Consider the following 20,837-nt stretch of genomic DNA (forward strand, 5'->3'; position numbering starts at 1 on the left):
CGGGGGGTAATGGGGGGGCCCCAAGGAACAAGTGGGAAAACATCAAAGCCCAAACCCCTCTGGCCAGGTGCAGGGGCGCCCCAGCAGGCCCCTACACGGACAGCCAGGGCACGAGGGCCGCTGAACTCTGGAGTGACCGAGAGCCGTGGGTCGGGTGTTCAAAATTTGGAGGACGCAGGCGCAGCAGCTGGCTTGGCTCTCGGGCCTGCTGAGCAGACAGACAGCTGTCCGGGAGACGGGAGCTGGGTGGCATTCCAGGCATTTCAGCACCTCTATAAAACCCAGCCTGCTCCATGGCCCGAGGGGGCGTGGGAAGGGGGCACGAGCGGTGGGCTCCCTCTCCCCCTGCGGCTGCCCCCCCATCCCCCGCCTGCAGGGTCCCCCCAGGGCCAGCGCCATCTGCTGGGTGGAGGAGGGATGCCGCCTCGGGCTGGGTGGGGAGGCCAGGCCATCCGGAGACCCTCCCCCAGCACTGCGCCAGTAACCTGCTCCTCTCTGGGCCTCGGTCTGCCGCCCCGTAAAATGGGGAGGGGAGACACGGCACCCCCCCACCCCACCCCCCAGCTGCCGACGGGACCTGACAGGACAAAGCAGCAAGAGTGCTTGGCACAGGGCCCTACACACAGCCGGCGCTGTATCCGTGTCTGCGTGTGTGCGAGCGGCCTTCAAGACGCACACAGTGTGGTGGGGTTAGAAGGCAGAGACCTCCCCTTGGCAGGGGTCAGGAGAGGCTGAGGGCGACAGGACGAAAGGCGCGAGGCACCAGCAGTGAGCGTCCAGGCAGAAGGAGGGTGTGCGGCCTGTGGGCTTGGGTGTGGCCAGAACTAGAGCAGGTGGCGGGCTGGGGGGTGGTGGGCTGGGGGTGGCCACGGCAGGCCGGCAGACGGAGGTCACAGGAAAGTGGAGAGGACGGGGACAGGCTGCACCTTGGTCACTCCAGCCCGTGGGTGGATCCGGCCCAGTGGGTGGGGTGTCCCAGTGGGGTGGGCCTCCAGCCCCGCCCTGTCCTAGCCCCTCACCCCCACTTCTCTGCTCCCTTGAATCGGCCGGCCGGGGTCTCCCACTCAGCCTCCCCCTCTCCCGGCCCCCAGGCCCATGGCTTCGCCAGCTGCAGGGAGAGCCAAGGGTCATTTCAGTCCTGTTCAGAGCTGGACGCCCTCCCCCGAGCCAGCTGGTCGGTCTCCAGGCGGCCAGGTCTCGGAGGGAGCCACACGCGCACCGTCCCCACCTCCACGCTGGCCTGGGACTTCTGGCCGGTCTGCAGCGGCTCCCCAGGCTGCCCCAGGCCCGGTCACCTGTCTCCCCACGTTGGGGCAACCCCCCCTCCACCCCCTTCTGCTTTAATCACTGCAACACATGTCCAACCAACCGCACCCCTGCCTTCCTCCCATACCTCCCCCTTCTCTTTTCCCCTTTCCCAAGCTTACAGCCTGGCCCTGGAGTTCACAGCTGCAAAGAAAACACACACACACTCATGCACAAAACCAACTGTGGAATGTCTTCCTGCCTCTGCGCGGGGTTTGTGGCTCCAGAGGGTTCTCTGAGCACCTGACATCTACTCCCGTTTCCACACCACGGGGTTTGTATTCCTCCGGGGACGGGGGCTGGGAGCTGGGTGCGGGCAGGAGCGGAGGGGTGGAGAGGTGGGCAGGGAGAGCAGGCCTCTGGGATGGCCCACGTGGGGTCGCCGCCTCCTGCCCTGCCCAGAGCCGCACACAGAGCAGGATCTGGTTTTCCCATTTGGAGAGGGAACGGGGCTCCTCGGTGCCAGACTGAAATGTGCAGGAGCCTGGCCTCCCTGGACTTTCATTCATTCTTTGAACAAAGTCATTCATTCAGCCAGTGTTTGTCGAACACCTACGGTGTGCCAGGTTCGGGCCCGGCACAGGAGCACCTCGGTTTGCCTGGACGCCAGGCAGGGAGCACGGCCCTCCCCATGGACGGTGCTATCGAGCCAACGGCCGAAAGAGGAGGAGAAGGAACTATGTGCTTGCGGGGGGGGCATAGAGGAGGGACGGGGTCTGAGAGTGTGGCGGAGACCCACGCGTGTGTGGGCCGACGGGGCCTGGGGTTCTCCTCGACCCGTGGACACTACCCCAGGGATGGTAGGCGCCTTGGAAGGCTCCGAAGCGGGAAATGGCACCACCGATGCGTTGTTGCAAACCGCAGAAAGGTTCCTGTCACTTGTGTTCCTGCTGTCCCTGCGTGGTCGCCCTCGGCGGTCCAGCTCTCAGGAGAACAGAAGCGTGGCAGAACCCCACTCGCCTGGCAACCAAAGAAACCACCTCCCACAACGTGGGCGACTCTCGGGGACGCTCTGTCGCTGGAGCAGAAGTCAGACCCCAAACGCACACCACATGGTCCCATCTGTGCGGAATTCTGGAACAGGCCAAGTCAGGCGTGCGACAGAGCAGCGCTTGCTTATGCTGGCCAAGGGCACGAGGGCTCACCCTAGGCTGATGGGGAGACGCAGTGGTCCCATCGCTATGTGCACTTGTCAGAACTCATCCAACCGTGCACTTTGTCGTATGTGAACTATATCAGGATGAAAAAAGAGTCGAACTAAAGAGGGTTCTCGGGCAGAAAGCAGACCAGCCAGGAGACAAGCGATCAGGCTGGAGAGAGTCTGCCTGGGTAGCTCACCACCGCCATCATTCCTAGGCCAGAGGACAGGGGACACCCTGCCAGACAGTGCCCCTAAAACCTCTTACAACAAAGGAAGGGAGGCCTTGGTTTCCCCAAGGCCAGCGGAGGGAGGCTGCCACGCCAGCTACGGCCTCCGCCGGGGAGCCCAGGAGAGAGGGATGGCCTGGCCGTTTGCTACAGATGCGAAACAATGTAGCCGAGGAGAAAACACTGTCTCATTAGTCCAGTTGCCAAGGAAACCCAGGTGGGGAAAGAGCAGGCAGGACCTGGCGTGGGCTGGCAAAGCACCGTGCTGGTCGGCGAGGCTCTTTGGTGACAAGAATCGACTACACCTTGTCCTTCAGCCGCCGCAGACACGGGGCTCCAGCAGCAGAGACCGCTGGCAGCTCCCTGGGGCCCGGGGGAGAGGGCCAGGACAGAAAGAGGCTGCAAGCTGAGGGTTCTACTCAGGGCCACTTTACTCTGAGGTTGTTGCCAGGTTGTTGCCGAGGTTGAAGGCAAGAAAAGAAGTGTGGTCTCCTGGAACCAACAGCTCTGGTCTCTCGAGAAAAAAAAAAAAAAAAAAATCAGAGACAAGTGTTGGTCACGTGGCATCTCAGCTGTTGGACCCCATCCCTGGGCTCTCACATATGCACTCCTGTCCCTGCCTCCCTCCAGGGCGTTCGAACCACAGCTGCCTTCCGAGCCCCCGTTCAAGGGAGCAGGACTCGTCCCTTTTGGTTTCCTCCGCCCTGGGGACCCGGGAGGCCTGCGCCCTCCCCTCCACCCCGGCCCATGGGGACGCTCGTGGCGAAGCTTCTCCTGCCGACCCTCAGCAGCCTGGCCTTCCTCCCCACCATCAGCATCGCTGCCAAGAGGCGGTTCCACATGGAGGCCATGGTCTACCTCTTCACCATGTTCTTTGTAGCGGTGAGTCTGGGCCACTCGCCCAAAGGCACAGGGACACAGGGAAGGGGTCATCTCTCCATCACCTGCCTACACCGGGGAGGAAGAAAAGTGATTTGGAGGAGAAGGAAAGAGTCTGGAGACCGGGAGAGAGGGTTGGGGGGCCCCCCTCCTCCTCTCTGGACCTCAGTTTCCCCGTCTGGGTCGGGAAGCCACCCTAGGATTGGTGCGCACAAGACCAAGCCCGCAGTGGGTCAGCAGCGGTTGGTCCAGGACGAGCCCTTCGAGTCTTCTGTGGGGGCCCCTCCTTTTGCTGCCGACAGACCACCCCAGGCCCCCCCTTCCCTCCCCCACCACCGCTCCTACCACACTCTCAGCTACAAGCACAGGGCAGCGGGGCCGCGAGGAAGGGGCTGAGCCAGGCCTGGGAGGGGGTTAGTGGAGTTTAGGGAATGTGGAGGGCCTGGGTGATTCTGATTCCAGAATTCCGGGGCTGGCCCCGGTTCAGGAGGGCCTGCTCACGTCTGCTCGTCTCTCGCTCTCGGAGGCCCGTGTCTCCCTCCGAGTCCTTCTTCCTCCGCGCACAGGCTGACGACTGTCTGTCCGTCCCTCCCTCCCAGCAGCACGCTCTCCCTCTGCATTTTTCCTGTGGGTTTTCTCCACCTTTGCCTTTTTCCCTTTCTAAGTGTCTGTGTCTGGGTCCCTCTGGATTTCTGGAGCTCTGTCTCCACAGAACCTGCTCTCGGGCCAAACCTCCTGGTCTTTCCCTGTCTGGCTTTGTCCCCCGGACCCCCATGTGTCTCTGCGGCTCTGTCTCCCATCCTGAAGCTTCGGTCTATCTGTGGGTCCTACCCTCCAACCTACGTACCTCTCCCTCTAATCATCGCTCTACCGACCTAATCGACGACCCATCCCTCTAACCATCCCCGACCTGTGTCTCCGGGCCGACCTGTATCCCTCTGAGTCCTCCCCCGCCACTGTCTGCCGCCCCAGCTCCAGTCAGACTCACCCTTCTCTGCAGCCTGGCTCCCCGCAAGAAGCTTGCACCAGGGAGGCGAGCGTTCCCCCAGCCACTGCCTTGTGGCAGCGCCAGACATGTGAAAGCTCGCACGGCTCCCACCGCCGGCTGGCCTTGCTCCAGCAGCCAGGCCTCTGTGGGCGAGGGTCGGGGTCCTCGGGGCAGCCCTGGGCGGGCAGGTCTGTGAACACACGCACGTGTTTGCAGACATGCGTGCACTTGTCACGCCGACCTCCTCGTGAGCCGAACCCGCGCTCATCTGCCACGGGGGAGGTTGTGTGCGCATGGGTTGGTGCCCCCTCAGGCAGCAGGACCTGGGACTGGGGGTTGCCTAAGGTTTTTGTCTCCACGCCCGGGTGGGAGAGATCTTGGGCGCAGTGGTTCTGGCTGTGGGCCAGGGTCCAGGCTCTGGGCCGTGCCCGTGCTATGGACACACTGTCTCATGTAGTCCTCTCGGCTCCCCGTGAGCCTGGGATTGTGACCAGCCCATTGGACAGATGAAGAACCTGAGTGTCGCAGATGCGCTCTGGGGCTCTCGGCTCATTCAAGGCATCTCGTCCAATGCCATTCCATTAGCTCCACAAGGGAGCCCTGCTTGGGTGAGCTCCAGGAAGTCAATTTGACAGATGAGAAACCCAGACACAGAGTGGACCTGGGACTTCTCCGCGGGTACAAGGGTCTTAGGGCCGGGGAGAGGAGCTGGGGGTCTTGTTCCCAGGTCTATGTTAGACCCAGCCCCGGAAACCACAGACATGCCAGGCCGCCCCTCCCCGCTGGGCTGGGCTGGCCCCCAGCTGCCTCCAGGCTGACCTAAGAGGCCCACCCTGTCCCGCCCTGTCCCGCCCAGAGTGGCAGAAGCAGCTGCCTCCTGTGACAAATGTCCTCGGGCCTCAAAGCCCAACTCAGCCCCTTTCTCCCAGAGCCCCAGGCGACACCATTACCCTTTCTGCCTCCAATGTGGCTTCTTCCGTGTTCTGGCCAGAAGCCTCCTGCCGCAGTCGCTACTTCTGTGTCCAACACGGTGCCATCTGCCCCATCACACGGAGTCCCCCGGCCCGTCCCCAAGAGCGGGTATTCTCGTCCCTGTTCGACAGAGGAGGCCCCAGGCTGCCGGCCACCCACCTAAGCTCACCAAGCAGGGATCCGTTAGGTGGGCCTCTGGAGGCTGTGCTATCTCCCAGCAGACCCCCGGCGCACTCCACCTCTGCTAGCCCCATCATGGGCCAAGTGCACCCCTGCGTCGAGAGAGGCAGGCTTCACAGGCAGGGAGGCCAGATGCCAGGCACTGCTCTGCCCAGCGCCCTTGGCAGGTGGCACTGCTCTGAGTATCCCCTTCCCCACCTGCCTGATCGAGATGAGCCGAGGGCCTTGGGGGAGCCGCCTCCTGGGTCAGCTGCCCTCCCAACCACCCCAAAGTCTGCCTCCCCGACCCTGTGTTTGCCTGGCCAGGCTGAGACAGAGCTCTCCTGCCCTTCATGGGGCTGAGGCGGACACTCCCAATCATCTCACAGTGATTAAGTCTATGATCATAGATGGTGATCTGTCCTACAAGGGAGAGGCCAGGGAGCAGAAGCCCCAGATGATGGGGATGGGCAGTGTGGGGAGTGATGTAGTTCCAGAAGTAGCAGGAGAATATCCATGTCACTCACAGGGCCTAGCTCTGCCTGCCAGAACTGTGCGCATCCAGAGTCCTTCTCCTTGCCCTATCCCCAAGGTCTGAGCACCTTGATCAGGCCCTACCTGAAGCTTATATTTCCCCAGCTAGACAGTCATGTCCACAGCCTAGTTGCTCTACTCCATCCTCTTTCCCTGCATCACTTCAAAGGGTGCAGCATACAAAGTTCAACCCTGTTCTCTTGGTGGGTCTGACCAGGGTGCAGAGAAGTAGGACTGTCACCTCCCTCATTCTGGACACTATACCTCTATTCATGCCTCCTGGGTGCACCCTTGTTTTTGGTCACCTATGATTGTAACCAATAGGAGCTCTAAGTCAAGCCCGACTTACTTGACTCACTGGGCGACCCAGGGCTCCTGCTCCCCCTCTAACATCCCTGGGCCTCCAGACTTGGGCTGATCTCCTGGACGCCCCCTCCCTCCTGTTGAGCCGGGCTCACCAAGAGTTGATTGTGCTGGTTCCCAAACTCGTTTACACCCGTGGGACTTGTCAAAATAATTACATCACATAATTAAATATTACCTAAAGTGATGAAATGTGTATGCAAAAGGAGAGAGTTGTTGTTTTCTGTAAGAATTCAGTTGACTGCTTTGAGAATACTCCACAAAGGTATTCTGTCTTTAAAATTGCTATTAAAGGGCTTCTGGGTGGCTCAGTCAGTTAAGCGTCTGCCTTTGGCTCAGGTCACAATCCCAGGGCCCTGGGATCGAGTCCATGTCAGGCGCCTGCTCCATGGGGAGCCTGCTTCTCCCTCTGCTTCTCCCCCTACTCTGTTCTCTCTCTGTCAAATAAATAAATAAAACATTTTTTTTTAATTGCTATTAAATAAGGTGCTGGGGAGACTACAGGAGACGGGAGAACGTGCCATGCCGTGTTCAACACAGGGGTCTCCGCAGTCTCCCAGGACCTTAAGGAAACTGGAGCTAAACAATGGGCTCCACAAGGGTGGCTGGAAGCACCCCAAGAAACTCCTAACAGTGCAAACCTCGGACGCCACCCAGCCCTGCGGGGGGAGCAGCGCAAGTCCTCACCGGCCCCTCCCCCCGCAGGGTTCTGGTGCCCACTCACATCTGAGGACCTCCCCGATGGGACAGCCCACTCACGACAGGAGAAGGCCCTCCCAGGCCCCTGTAGGGCTGACGGGCATCCAAAAACTAGGCCACAGCTTCATACCCAAAGATGCTGAGGGAACGCACACACACCTGCTCTGAGTAAACTCAGGTGCTGAAGGAACTTGCAGGGCGCGTCTTCGGGGTCCCCACCTCGGCGGGCTTCACGGACTGATGCCTGGACTCCGTGTGGTCACGTCATACACGCACTGGGAGAGGCCCGGCCGGGCTCTGAGCACATCCGAGGCTCCCAACCCCTCAGGGGAACGTTTTGTCGAATCCCCACAAGACACCATGAGGGGAGTGGTTGGCGGCACCTCCATTTTTCAGGTGGGGAGACTGAGGCACGAAATGACTTGCCTGAGTCTCGCGGCTAGCGAGTGGCCTGGCTGGCGGGGAGCGGCAGGGGCCGGGCACGGCTGGGGCCTGTGCTGTCCCCTCCAGCCACTGACCGCCGCGGTTTCCCAGCAGCTGCACCACGCCTGTGACGGGCCCGGCCTGTCGGTGGTCTGCTTCATGCGCCACGACGTCCTGGAGTACTTCAGTGTCTACGGGACCGCGCTGAGCATGTGGGTCTCACTGATGGGTGAGTGGCCGCGCCCTGTCGCCCAGTGTCCCTACCCCACCATCCACCTGCCGCTCCCAGAAATAGCCGAGCCCTCTGACTGCCCCCACCGCACCGGGAGCGTCTCTGCCCTCTCCTGGGCTTCAAAGCCCGGTTTAATGGATGAGACAGGACGCACCGTCTTTAAACGTCCCGATCCCCATCCCTGCCTCCGGCTCAATCCCCATGTGAACAAGGCCTTGTCCGGAGCGCCTCACGCGGCAGGGCCTGGCCTGGAACCCGTGGAGGGGCTTCCAGCTCCCCCCGCCTGGGAGACCGCTGTTGCACACCCGGGTTTGCCCCCAGGGCGTTTCTTGAGGCCCTTACCAGCCGCCGTGCCCACCACCATCAGCTCAGGCTTCTCCGAGGCTGGAATTGCTCAAAAGCGTAGTTTCTGCAACTTTCTTCTCACTTAGCGCCGTCTACAGGCAACGTCAGGACACACGGGCCCCGTCGCGCGGGCTCCCTGGTACTTGTCCAGGTTCCGTGAAGGACCCGCATCTTTCCTGTCTCTTACCTGCGTGTCTTTGTCCTCGGTCCTGGGGCTCTCAGGGGCAGGTGTGCCATGCCCTGCCCGTGACCCCCACGCAGCTCTGTCCCCGTCTGTACCTTACACCCAGCCGGAGCTCAGGCCTCAGGGTGACTGGGCTGGGCCCTGGGGGTCTCTCTGGCTGGGGCGCCTCTGGGGTGCGTCTGGGGGAGCCATGGCCGGGGGGGAGGCCGAGGGGCTGCTCACCCCTCCCGGCTCCTCCCCCACCCACAGCGCTGGCCGACTTTGACGAACCCAAGAGGTCGACCTTCGTGATGTTTGGCGTCCTGACCATCGCGGTGCGGATCCACCATGACCGCTGGGGCTACGGGGTGTACTCGGGCCCCATCGGCACGGCTGTCCTCATCATTGCCACAAAGTGGGTGCGTACCATGCGCGCCTCGGAGGACAGGGACACCCGCCCCCGTGACGCCTCCACCTCGGGGTCTCCGTTTGTCCCTGTCTCGGGGCTTCCACTAGAGCACAGAGACAGGGAACACCGGGCCCCCGGCCCCACGGACCGTCTGTGCCGTCCGTCCCCACTAGCTCTGGACCTAACCCAAGTGACTCCACTTCTGGGCCTTGGTTTCCATGTCTGGAAAGTGGCTGTTATAGGAACAGTTCAGTACCTGCTTCAGAGGTTTGGTTCAAAGAAGTTGGGTTAATGTATCTGAAAGTGTTGGCATAGAACTTGGCTTCTAATGTGCTCGACACGTGGGAGCAACAGCCACTATCATTATTACTCTTTGCAGAGAATGACTGCTTTAGAGTTGCGAAAGCCTAGATGATTCTAGGAGGACTTCACGGAGGCGGAGAGCCTTGAGGAGGGAGGCTGTGGTGTGTAGTGGACAGGAAGTTGGAACAGCCCCTAAGCGATGAGGCAGCCTGAGCCAGACTTTGCAACTCTGCCATCTCTTCACTGGGTCCCCTGGGGGTCCTGACACACAGTCCCCAGGCCTCCCCACAGCTCTCTTGTACCAAGGCCCTCCTGGCTGCGAGGCCTGAAAGCCACCCACGCTTCCCCAGCTGACAAGGGATGCCAGAGCAGAGTGGACCCAGGGGTACTTCCTGGGACCCCAGAAGGGAAAGAGCTGAACCCTGCAGGGACCAGAACACAGGCCCGGCCTGCTGGCCGGCCTGAGGCTGCACCCACTCTCCAGCCATGCAGCAGCGCAGGCCCCAAGGTGACCTCCTTCTGCCACATTTTCGCCCCTTTGGAGCTCCACCTGGAATCTCGGGGTGTCCCAACTCCATGTGCTGGCACACACCCACTCAAGGACCCAAAATTAAGGCCCAGATGGCAGGGCCTTAAGGGTTGGGGTGGAGGGGTTTCAGGCCACCTAGGGAGCGGGAGGGCCGTTCTCTGGGAACAGGGGTCAGGCTGGGCAGGTGGCGCAGAAGGTGTCCATCAACCCGTTTTACAGCTGCGGGAGTGAAAATAAAGTCCTGCTTCTCCCACAGCAGGGAGTAGAGGATTCGTCCTGCCGTTCAGTTAATGAGGGAAATAGGGCTCACAGAGGTCAGCAAGCAACAAGAAGTCATGCGGCACCGGCTGAAGTCGGGCCTTGACTTCCCAAGAGAAAGGAAGGAGCCTCTTTTTCCCTCCAGCCTCCCCAAGGGGGAAGGCTGACCCAGGAGGCCCCCGGAGCTGCCCGTGAGAACGGGGGAGGCCTGTTGGGTCTGCCGTGTCCCGGGAGAGACTGCGTTAATGAACGTGCCGGAATGCATAAACACAGAGCCCGGGTTGCGATAGTGCAGGCTCGCTCCCCGGCAGGAAGTAGGACAGGCTGCCCCGGGGGGCTGTTCCTCCCACAGGACTTGGCGGGCCTGGATCTGTGTTTGATTGTAATTAGCCAGAATGGAAGCCACTCGCCAGTTTCCGTGGAAAGCACCACGGTGACTTCCACGGCCCTCGGGCTGTGGATCCGCCACGGGAGCCAAGAGGTCTGCCTGGCTCCCTACATCTGGGGCTCAAATTGTGTTTTTCAGACCATTTAGCATGGAGTTTATTTTGGATTTTCAAGGGCAGTTTCTCCCTGGGATGAGGGTGGATTTTTCTCCCAGAGGTTCGTCCCTTCTCGAGCCGGAGTTGGGAACAGCAGCCCTCAGGGAGGGGAAGCAGAGAGAGGCGGGTGTGGGGGCCGCGGGCCGGGCCAGGCTAGGACGGGACCCTGGGCAGGCACAGGGCCATGGCCAACCACACCCAGACCCCACAACCGAGCCCAGCTGCCGTCTGCGCCCCCGCGGGGCCTGATGTTTTATCAGCAATGGCTAATTCCAGAAAACTGCACCCAGACTCTGGTGGGCCAGCCTACCCCGACTGGCACGGGGCTCCCCCGCAGCAGGTGTGTGTGGCTGTGGGGGGCCCCAGCCCTGCGGGGGAGGGGTCCACGATCCACGGTGTGCATTGTGCTGAGATCCCCAACAGCGGCCCTCTGAGGCACCTCGGCCCCAGGGGCTGGAAGGTGCCGGGTGTGGTCCCTCATTTACTGCGTGTTGTCCGTGTGCATGAACCCATCCTTGTAGGAGTCAGTGCCGGCTCACGCCTCCCACTAACGTGCACACCTGGGCAAGCAGAGAGTCCTGCGCTGGTCAGCTTGTCTCAGGGGCACTACCATGGGTCCTGATCCACGAGCCACTGAAGGGTCTGTCGGACCCCAACACGGGCATCCCTGTGGGCCACATGGTGGGCGGGGTAAGCCCTCCAATACCCCCTCGCTGAGTCTGGTCCCCTGGGGGTCCCCGCTGCCCAGCAGGGGTGTGTGTGCAAGGGTTATCTTGTTAGCCCAAAGAGGCAGGCAGGGATGGGGGCGGTCCTCACTGGGCACACTGGTCCAGGGGTTCCCAACCAAGCCATCCAGGATGGGGCTCCCTTGGGGCCTGCCGCCGCAGGACCAGGCACGCAGGGCACCTCCCTGAGCCCCATCCCCCGGCCCGAGGGTAGCCAAGGGACACGTGGGTGCCTGGGGCCAGCTCTCCAGCCAGCCATGAACGGCCTCCCTGCCGGGTGACCCCTGCCCGGCCGCTCTCCCCGCAGCTGCAGCAGATGAAGGAGAAGAAGTGTCTATACCCCGACAAGAGTGTCTACACCCAGCAGATAGGCCCCGGCCTCTGCTTCGGGGCGCTGGCCCTCATGCTGCGCTTCTTCTTCGAGGTACGGGGACCGGGGCTCCTCGGGGGGCTTCGGCAGCTCCCCTTGCTGCCTCCTCTGTCCCTCCTGGTGGGCGGAGGGAGGCCCCCCTCCCACCACAGCACGGCCCGTCGGCCCCCAGCTCTCGCTGTCTGCGGGGATCTGAGAGGAGGGACCCAGCCAGATGGGGCCTGAGGCTGGGGCACCTGCAGGACTAGGGGGGGGGGGGGGGGGGTAGGAGGAGGGGGAGGGGAAAGGGGAGGGGGAGCAGCCCAGCCTCCCAGTCAAAGGCCCAGCACACGGTGCCTCTCCCTCCAGCACCCCAGGGGCTGGGGTCGGGAAAGACTGCCCACGGGCTGGACGCTGAGGGGAGGTCCCTTAGAGGAGGTACTCGGCCAGATCCGGTGGGAGGGGGACCGGCAGGTGCCCCGAGGCACGGAGGGTTGGCGGAGCCCGGGGCCACAGCCCAACCCCCCTCCCGCCCCCGCAGGACTGGGATTACACCTATGTTCACAGCTTCTACCACTGTGCCCTGGCCATGTCCTTCGTCCTCCTGCTACCCAAGGTCAACAAGAAGGCCGGAAGCGCAGGGCCCCCCGCCAAGCTGGACTGCTCTACCCTTTGCTGCGCTTGTATCTGACATGGCCGCCCGCCCCTGTCCCCGTCCCCCGCACAAGCCCCTGCCCTCCCCCCATCTCACACCCAGGAGCGCCCCGGAGAAACGTCTCCTCCGAGCCTGAGAGGTCCCCAGGGATCTGGGGCCCACCCTGAGTGCTCCTGGAGACCCCAGGTACTAGGTTTCCACTTTGGCCAAACTTCATGCTGGAAAGAAAAGACCTTCCTCCCTCCTCCCCTACCCTCCTCCTCTGCTGCTGCGTCTCCACAGTCATGGCCAACAGCTGTGTCTACAGAAGCCTGGAACCTGTGTGTCCACCTCATCGGCCCTCTCCTCGTCACCCAGAAGTTCCGGCCCAGCCCCGGCCGCAGAGGGGCTCTGCACGCGCCCCCTACTCACAGCATCAGTTTTCTCTTGGAAACTAGCGTCACCACTTATACCCTGTGCCCTCCGGCTCCGAACACACCCGGTCGGGATTCCCGACGCCAGAAGAGGGGCAGTTCTGTCCTTGGCCCAGGCCCGTGTGGCCAGCCCTTCAGCCAGGTCCCTGAATCAAGCCATTTCAGGAATGGAGACCTGTGAAACTCCCCAGTGCCTTACTTGGTTCCCAAAGCTGTGTACTCAGCCCTTGATCTAATCCATCAGACAAGTCTGCAGTAAAGCACAATCATTCCGCTCTAAAGACAGAAGCCTGAGGCTCAGAGGGAATGGTGGGCTTGAGGCCCCAAGCCAGTGAGGGCAGAGCTGGGCCCCAAGCCCAGCCCGCCGGTCCCAGAGCCGTGCCCGCCACCTGACCCGGGAGCCGTCCCACGGGCAGGCATGAGCACCTGTGTGGGTCCTCGGAGCACCCCCAGCACTCCGCCCGAGCTCAGAGCCAGTGTGGGGAGGGGGTCCGGGTGCAGGGAAACCTGAGGAGAGGCCAGCGGCCCACAGCTGGACACCCGGGGCCGGCTGGCCGCAGTGCAGTGGGAGGCCAGCGAGCCCCGGCCCCGAGCCCGTCTGCACTGAGCCCCGGGGGCGGGATCAGGCCTCCCAGACGTCACCTCACAAACCTGAGCCTCCCCAGCAGCCCCAGCTTCCCGAATGATGTGGGCACATCTGTCAGGCAGGAAGTTACCTACACCTGTCTGGGGCCTGTTTGTATTTCCAGAAGAGGCACACCCAGCCCCACGGCAGAGGGCGGCCCGTAGCTTGTCCTAAAGTCACCTCTTGCTCACCTCCGGGGCCAGGAGAGAGCTGGGGACAAGCCTGACCCCTCAGCCTGGCCCCTCTGTCTGTCAGCCTCCCTGACAACCAGAGGTCCCGCGCGTGGGGGACTGGACGCCCAAGGCCTCCTGCCGGCTCAGCCCCTTTCTGTCGCTGGAGGCCGGTGACGACAGAGCAGCCGCTCAGCTCTTTCGCGCTGGATCTGCGTCCCGGCCGGACCGCGGGCAGCAGGGATGCGCCACAGCTCTGCTTCCCAGATGAGGAAACTGAGTCTCCGTGCTCCGGTGCCGTCCACCCAGACAGACGTGTCCCCGCCTTCTCCGGCGCCACGATGGCCAGATGCTGCTTCCAGTGGCTTCTTATCTGGTGGGGGATGTGGGCACACTCACATGTACTGTAGACACACGTGCAGGCCACATGCGTGTGCTCACCCAGGAGGAGACAGAGCGCCCTGCAGTGACTTCCCACCAGGCCCGGCTCCCGGCTCCACGAGGGGAGACTCCCGCGGCAGGGAAAGGGAAGGTGCTGAGGGGCACACCAGGGGCCTGGGGGAGCAGTCTGGGAGCAGGCATCCCCAAGGTGGCGGCTTCCTCCCCAGCCCTCCGCCAGCCCCCCCAGCCCCCCCCATGCCCCGCGAGCACATCCCAGCTCCCGGGTCTGCGGCGGCCCATGGAAAATGGGAGGCAGTAGCGTGCTCCCAAGCAGGGAGGAGGCGAGGGGCCTGCCAAGCGCGTAAGGCCCACACGAACAGGCTACTCACTGTGGCCGCGCTGATTTATGAGGCTGTCCGGGAGCCCGGCCAAGTCTGTAAGTCATGGACAATTAGGAGGCGCGCTCCAGCCCTCAGCCCCATCCGCCTCTCGGGCTCTAGGCCCGCTGTGCCACTCCGAGCAGGCTCAGCGCCATGGAGACCCCACCGTGCTGATGAGGACACGAAGGGCCGGGGCGCAGTGGCTGGTCCCAGCCTCCGGACCCTGGCTGCGGAGGTGGCTGTCCCCAGGGTCTCACTCCCCTCCTAGTGGCATCTTCCTCCAGCTCAAAGGCTCACGTTGACATCTTGGTGGCTCTAGAAGGGCCAGGGCATGAGGCCCGGGAGGGGGAGAAAAGGGAGCCCCCCCCCCCCCAGAATGGCCGCCCCTTCACCTCAAAACTAACAAGGAAGAAGGTCACGGTCTTCAGATCAAACAGTGCCGAACCCCACTGCCGCCCAGCCCAGGCTCTTCAGGCCTTAGAACTGGACAGTCACGGCACCGGGAGCCAGCAAGGACCTCCCAGGCCCTCCCAGATCCCCGGGGGCTCTGGACAGGACCCACCACCCACCCGGATTAGGGAACCAGAAGTCCTGAGTCTGCCTCCAGCGGGGCGCGATCGTGGAGTCCCAGAGGTTAGCCGCCGGCTAACCCGGAGCACCGGGTGGTAGACGGTGCTCAAGACCGAGAGATGCTTGGGGCCCTCGGGCTCGCCCGCTGCTCGCCGCCCCTCCCACCGCGTGGCTGGAGCTACAGAGGAGCTAAGTATCCGTTCATTTTCATTAATTTAAATTCAAATTGCTGCAGGGGCAGTGATGCAGGGTCTCCGGACACCTCGTTATGCATGAATTTCTGATAAAAAGTAATGACTTTGCCTGCGTAAATCTCCTGGGGTATTTGGGACGTGTGTACACGTGACATGCTTACACTAAACCAAGAATCACTGTTGACCTGAAATTCGACTTTGACACAGTGCCCTGTACTTCATGAGACAACCCTCTCCCCGTAGCTACGGCCCACAGCTGTGGCTCGGGACGGCACGTCCGTTGGGAACTAAAGCAGCAGGGCAGCCCCCTGGACGTGTGGTTTGGGGCTCCTGAGTGACACCAAGTGACACGGGCAGAAGGGCTGAGCGTGTGGGACGCCGGACGGGGCTGCGTCCTCCCCTTGCTGGACGCCCCTGAGCCTGGGGCTGCGGGAGACACGGGCCTCTCCGGGGCCAGCCCCGGGCTCCAGGCCCTGCGGAGCACAGAGCGGACTCAGTGGATGGCCCTGCTGGAGACCTCGTGTGCCCCGGGCCCAAGCACACACCACCTCCCGCACACACACTCGCGTGTGGGGCTCCGTTGGAGGGGCGTGGCCCGCCTCCACCGCGGCAAACGGAGAAGCGTTAGAAACACTTACAACCACGCAGACGAAACAGTGTATGTGGGGCCCCCGCGTCTCCCGGGGAGCTGGGAGCCAGGCGAGGGCCGTGGGGCCGGGAGGAGCCAGCAGCCTGCGTGCTGGGAAGGAGGCGGTCTGTGCGCTCTGGCCGGCATCTGCTGCTACCGACATTTCCTGTCTCTGTTCCTCTGCTTCTTCAGTAAGACCATCTGAAACCCAAAACTTTTATTGCCCCTTTTAAAGAGGCTTTACAGCTCCCCATCTACCTCGTGGGGGCCGCCTGCGGGGCTGAGCTCTAGCTAGCGAAAGCAGGCTGGGCAGGAATCCGCCCTGGGCTCGGCCTGAAGGAGTGCCGGGTATGTGGGCCAGACGCTTCTGCAGAGCCGGCGGAAGGCCCAGGGCGTAACCGGGGGGCTGGTCAGCCGCGCGAGCTGCTGGGCATCATGATCTCAGGGTCCTGGGATCGAGCCCCGCATCGGGCTCTCTGCTCAGCGGGGAGCCTGCTTCCCCCACCCTCTCTGCCTACTTGTGATCTCTGTCTGTCAAGTAAACAAATAAAATCTTAAAAAAATAAAATAAAAAAGAACACGAGCTGCTTAGTGGCCGCACCGGGCACGTGCCACCGCGGACACCCCTCCCGGCACGGGGCCCTGCGGCCCATGTCGGCCCATCTCCACACCCATCTCCACACCGGGTTTCCTCGCCTTTGACCAGGGACGGCAGCCTTGCCTGCAGACCCACTCCGGCCCATGGGGTAAACTGAGTCAAGGGCTGGCTAGACTGGTCTTGGGAAAGAGGAAGCAGGAGGCTGGGCTGGGGGGTCAGGTGCAGACACGAGGGTGGACCTCTCCCCTCGTGACCGCACACGGGCTCCCAGCCCCCTCCCGGCTCCCTCGGCCTCAGCGGCTTCCTCTGTAGCAGTGCCCACCCCACCCCGCAGGGTCGTTGCCAAGACTGAATGAGGTCACTGAGTACAGAGCACTTAGCACAGTGTTGGATAAATGGCATGTAAGAAAGGGCGCCGTTATTTCCATTACCAGTGGTCACGGGCAAACAAGCGAAGGGGCCCTTATCACCAGGAGACGTTCACCCCAGATATGGCACCAAATGCCTCCATTTGCCAAGGAAACAAGTGTTTGTTATGGATCAAGGAAGTAAGCAAGGAAGACTGCCTGGAAGAGGCAGGTTCGAATCTGAAACCAAAAAAGCAAAGTGGCCTGAGCCGTGGGAGCCTGCAGATGCCTGGCCCCTGAGCCTCGTCCATGCCAGCTTCACTGTGCCACAGCTCTGAGTCCGACCGTCTTCTGTGCCGCGAACCTCCCCCGCCCTCCTGCCTCCTTGCCATCAGAGCCACGAGAGAACCACGGCTGCCCTGACGGAGGGAAGGGTTCCACGGCTGGGCTCTCCCTGCTTCTGACTCTGGCTTGTGATCCAGGGCCAGAGGGAGCTACACGGGTGTCGCCTGGCATGCTCAGGGTCCAAAGGGGGAGGGGGAGGAGCCGCACTCCTGGGCTGCCCACCCTCCAGGGTGGGGTGGGGCGTGCCGTCACCCGAGCCCGTGAACAGGACATCAGAGCAGGTGTGTGCTGGCCTTGGGGTTCAGCCTTGCACGAGAAAGGGCCATGGGATGGGTGCCCACAGTGGCCACCCATGCCAGCAGCTGTCCGAGCCTAGGGGCCTCGCGGGGAGCCGCCGCCCCGGGAGCCACCCCCGGGCTCTGCCTTCCCGCCGCACACCCGCTAGTGGGGCAGTGGAGACAGAGGTGAGTGAGGCACAAGGGTCGGGGAAGGCTCTGCAGAGCAGGTCCCATCGGTGGGTCGAAGGAAGATGTCGGCCACTCCCCACGCACAGTTACCAAACATTTCTCAACACAGGAATGGGTGGGTTTTTCCATGTCTTGGCGAGGGCAGACTCGCGGCTCCTTGAAGAGCCCGCATGGGATAAATGGCTCACCAGTAACCTCAGAAGCCTTGGCCTCGACCCCTTGCCGACCCGCACGCCAGGAACACAATGGAGGGGCCAGGGTTCGAAAGGAGATGTCTCTGCAGTGCTCACTCCCCAGGGCCACGTGACCCTGGTCACCCTCCAGCCCCCGACACCTCCAGAAGGAGAGCCCCTTGCTTATCCTGTTGGGACCATCCAGCAGGGCAGTGGGTGGGCTGGCCCCTCCTCCCACGACCCCCCGCTGCCCGAAACCCCATCCTGGCTCGGGAAGGCTGGCGGAGGCACACGGGACCTGCAATCTGACCGGCAAACCGGCGACACTGTCGAGCTGCCGTCGGGGATGAGTGGACACATGAGCTCCCATCACCCAGCCCTGTGCACCGCAGAGGAGCCCTCCAGGGAGCCCTCGGCCGAGAGACTGAGATCCCCACCCAGGAGGCAGCCAGCCAACGGCTGCAGCCGCCCCAAGCTCAGGGCGGGCTGGACAGGCTCCCGCCAGAAGGCCCCAGGGAAGGAGGAGGCCAGCAAGAGCCTAGATCTGTGTGTCGGGCCAGTCGCCCCCTCTCCCTCCCGAGAAGCTGGGCCCCCACCGGCCTTGCCTTCACGGGGTTTTGTTTTCCTAACAGCTCGGCTAACAGGAGACTGCTGGCTGACGGCCCCAGCCAGCGCCAGGCTATCGGGTAGCTGTGGCCACATCTGGAAGATGTTTGGCAGAGCCCCCGGGGCCCCTGCCCCCCAGTAGCGGGCCTCAGAGCAACAGCAGATAAGGGCCTGTCTGCTGCCGGCTCCAGCCTGGGCTCTGGAAAGACGCCGGCCTCAGCCCAACAGCCCTGACTTCCCGTGCCGGGAGGGGAGGGGCCGAGGGCGATCCCGGCCTGGGGCCTCCAGCCAGTTCCAGAAATCACAGAGTGGCAGACCCCACGAGGTCAACACAGACAACCTCCTGCCGACACCTGCTCCTCTGCACTGGGCCCCACGACCTCCATGTCCTCCGGACTGTGCGATCAGCCCCGTTACAGCCGGGAAGGGGCTCTCAAGGCTGTGATCACGTCCTCATCCCGGCGCATCTTGGCTGTCCGCATTGCTCAGACTGGGAAACAGGGCCAGTGAAGTGTCAGCCTGAGGTCTCACATGGACAGAGCTGGGACTTCTTTCTTGGTGCGTGCTCCCCAGTCCCGTGTCCCGTCCTCTGCCGCTCACGGCCCCTCTTGTCCTGCTGTGTGAGGGCACAAGGCAGAACTCCGTTGTGGACCATCCAAGCCACCGGGTGCTGCATCCTTCCGTGAGCGCGCAGGGAACCCAGCCGGCCTGCCCAGCGCACTGCACAGGAATGCTGGGAGGGCCCCACCAAGCCTGGTGCAAAGCTGACCATACAGCCAGCGCAGGCTTATAAACCCGTGCATGCGTCCGCAGAGAAGCAGGACAGGCAGGAGGCAGAAGGCATGAAAGTCTGGCCCTCGGCGTGCCCCAGGCCTTCCGGACCCTTCCGTATGCTGCTCTTTGTGTACGGACTCGAGCCTCTCCACCATCGCCCTCTGAGACAGGCACTGCGGCCCCCTTGCTCTGATTTCCTTAGGATGTCTTCTTTCTTAATCCGCAGATTGGGGGCGCTGGTTTCTCACGGGCGCTGAGGACAGTCTATGAGACACCAACGTGGAAAAATGGCTCATACTGGCTTTGTGCCCCAGCACGGGGTCAGTTTTCACGATGGGCCTCGGGAGCCCGGCGTGTTTGCGTCTCACATTCTGTGGGAGGCCATCGGACGAGCTCCGCGGGGTCATCTGAACCCTTACCGAGTGGTCCCGGCCAGCCAGCGGGGCAGAGCTCGTCCAACCTTCCCCCCCGGGAATGAATGGCCTTTGAAACAAAGGACACTGGCCCCGACCCATGTCCACATGCCAGCGAGACGAACCTCAACCTTTCCCTCACACCACACCCCAAAATTCACTCCCCAAATCAGAAAACTTCCAGCAGAAGACATAAGAGAAAATCCTGGCGACCTTTGGTCAGGCAAAGATTCTTAGATAGGACAGCGAAAGCGTGGTCCGTCCGAGAAGATAATCAGTCAGCTAGTTTCATCCAAATTTAAAACGTTGGTCCTTCAGAAGCCGTCATTAAGGAAATTTAAAAAAAAAAAAAAGGGCAGCAAGCTGGGAGGAAATACTTGTAAAATACATATGATAAAGGCCTCGTATCCGGGACACGTGAGGGAACGTTCAAAACTCAGTGACGAGATAAACAACAGGAGAAAAAAAAATGGCAAATATTTCAGCAGACACTTCACCAAAGACTCAGGAATCACCAACAAGCATGTGAGACGAACGGTCAGCACCGCGAGATCAAAGCTCACGGAGACACCCCTGGGCGCCACTGGGATGGCCGGCTGTGCTCCAGACGACGATCCTGGGGCGCCTGGGCGGCTCAGGCGGTCATGCACCCGACTCCTGATCTCAGCTCAGGAAAGGACCTCAGGCCGCGCCCTGCGCTGGGCTTCGTGCTGGGCATAGAGCCGGCCTGATGCTCTCTCCCACCCTCTGCCCCTCCCCCTCTAAAAACAAAGCGAAAACACTTTGACTTTGTTTCCGAGGTCCGGTATTCCCAGTATCTGGATCTTCTTGTTGATCTGACCCTATGGTCGACCGATCCGGTCAGCTTTTGCTCATGGTGCCTTGTTCCCATGTGTATTTCGTGAATTTTTACTCTGAATGGCTCGTTTGGAGCTGTGGAACTTTCTGGAAGTTTCCCGAGGCCTCAGATGAAGGCAGATTCCTTTGCAAAGGGTTTGCCTTTGCTTCCACCCTACAAGGAGGTCCCTCCCCGTCTGAGATCCCTTTCGACTGAGATCTCTCGTCTGGGGTGTGGGGGTGGCTGAGGGACTAAACTCAGGTCGCGCGGACACATGAGGGCCAGCTTAGGACGATGAGTTCTAGAGAATTCTCCCTCCTCTGCCAGCCCCGGGCTTGAGCTAGGCACTGTTGATGCAAACCCTCAAGGTCGGCCAGTTTCCAGTTCCCCTCGACAGTGAACGGGGCGCTTGGGAAACCTGAGCCCATGGAGGTGGCCTTCGGCAGCACCCCGCCACGGCCAGTCTCAGCATTTTGTCTTCTGTCCCTAGTCCCAGAGAGAGCCCAAAAATGACGCTCCCATTTACCTGTGAGAACAGGAAAGTTTCAGCTCCCCGTATCCCATAAGAAGACAGACTCTTCCTCGGCCATCACCACCAGTAAACACGAAGACCAGCATCCAATCCCTCCCAGCCTCGTGACGTCCTGCTTGGGGCGACCAACCAGTGACCCGGTTCCAGCAACGCCCCTTCCTCAGCTCCAGAGCATCCAGTCCC

General features: G+C 62.1%; 1 protein-coding gene and 2 long non-coding RNA genes across 3 annotated transcripts; 1 reads left to right on the plus strand and 2 right to left on the minus strand.

The window, feature by feature from the left end:
• Positions 1-2,821: 2,821 nt before the first annotated feature.
• LOC132024976 (uncharacterized) lies at positions 2,822-8,020 on the minus strand. Its single transcript, XR_009406364.1, has 5 exons — positions 7,427-8,020; positions 5,491-5,632; positions 4,541-4,730; positions 3,532-3,621; positions 2,822-3,187 (listed from the first exon to the last, which is right to left on the minus strand). It is a non-coding gene; the product is annotated as an uncharacterized LOC132024976 (long non-coding RNA).
• On the plus strand, positions 3,376-12,236 carry MYMK (myomaker, myoblast fusion factor). Its single transcript, XM_059412162.1, has 5 exons — positions 3,376-3,555; positions 7,805-7,919; positions 8,701-8,849; positions 11,504-11,620; positions 12,087-12,236. The coding sequence occupies exons 1-5, from the start codon at positions 3,421-3,423 to the stop codon at positions 12,234-12,236; spliced, it is 666 nt and encodes a 221-aa protein (XP_059268145.1). The 5' UTR covers positions 3,376-3,420.
• A 91-nt stretch (positions 12,237-12,327) lies between these two features.
• Positions 12,328-20,736, minus strand: LOC132024275 (uncharacterized). Its single transcript, XR_009406208.1, has 4 exons — positions 20,649-20,736; positions 15,572-15,762; positions 14,179-14,223; positions 12,328-13,781 (listed from the first exon to the last, which is right to left on the minus strand). It is a non-coding gene; the product is annotated as an uncharacterized LOC132024275 (long non-coding RNA).
• Positions 20,737-20,837: the final 101 nt, after the last annotated feature.

This window comes from Mustela nigripes, chromosome 9 (assembly GCF_022355385.1).
Source record: "Mustela nigripes isolate SB6536 chromosome 9, MUSNIG.SB6536, whole genome shotgun sequence".
Classification (NCBI taxonomy): Eukaryota; Metazoa; Chordata; class Mammalia; order Carnivora; family Mustelidae; genus Mustela; species Mustela nigripes.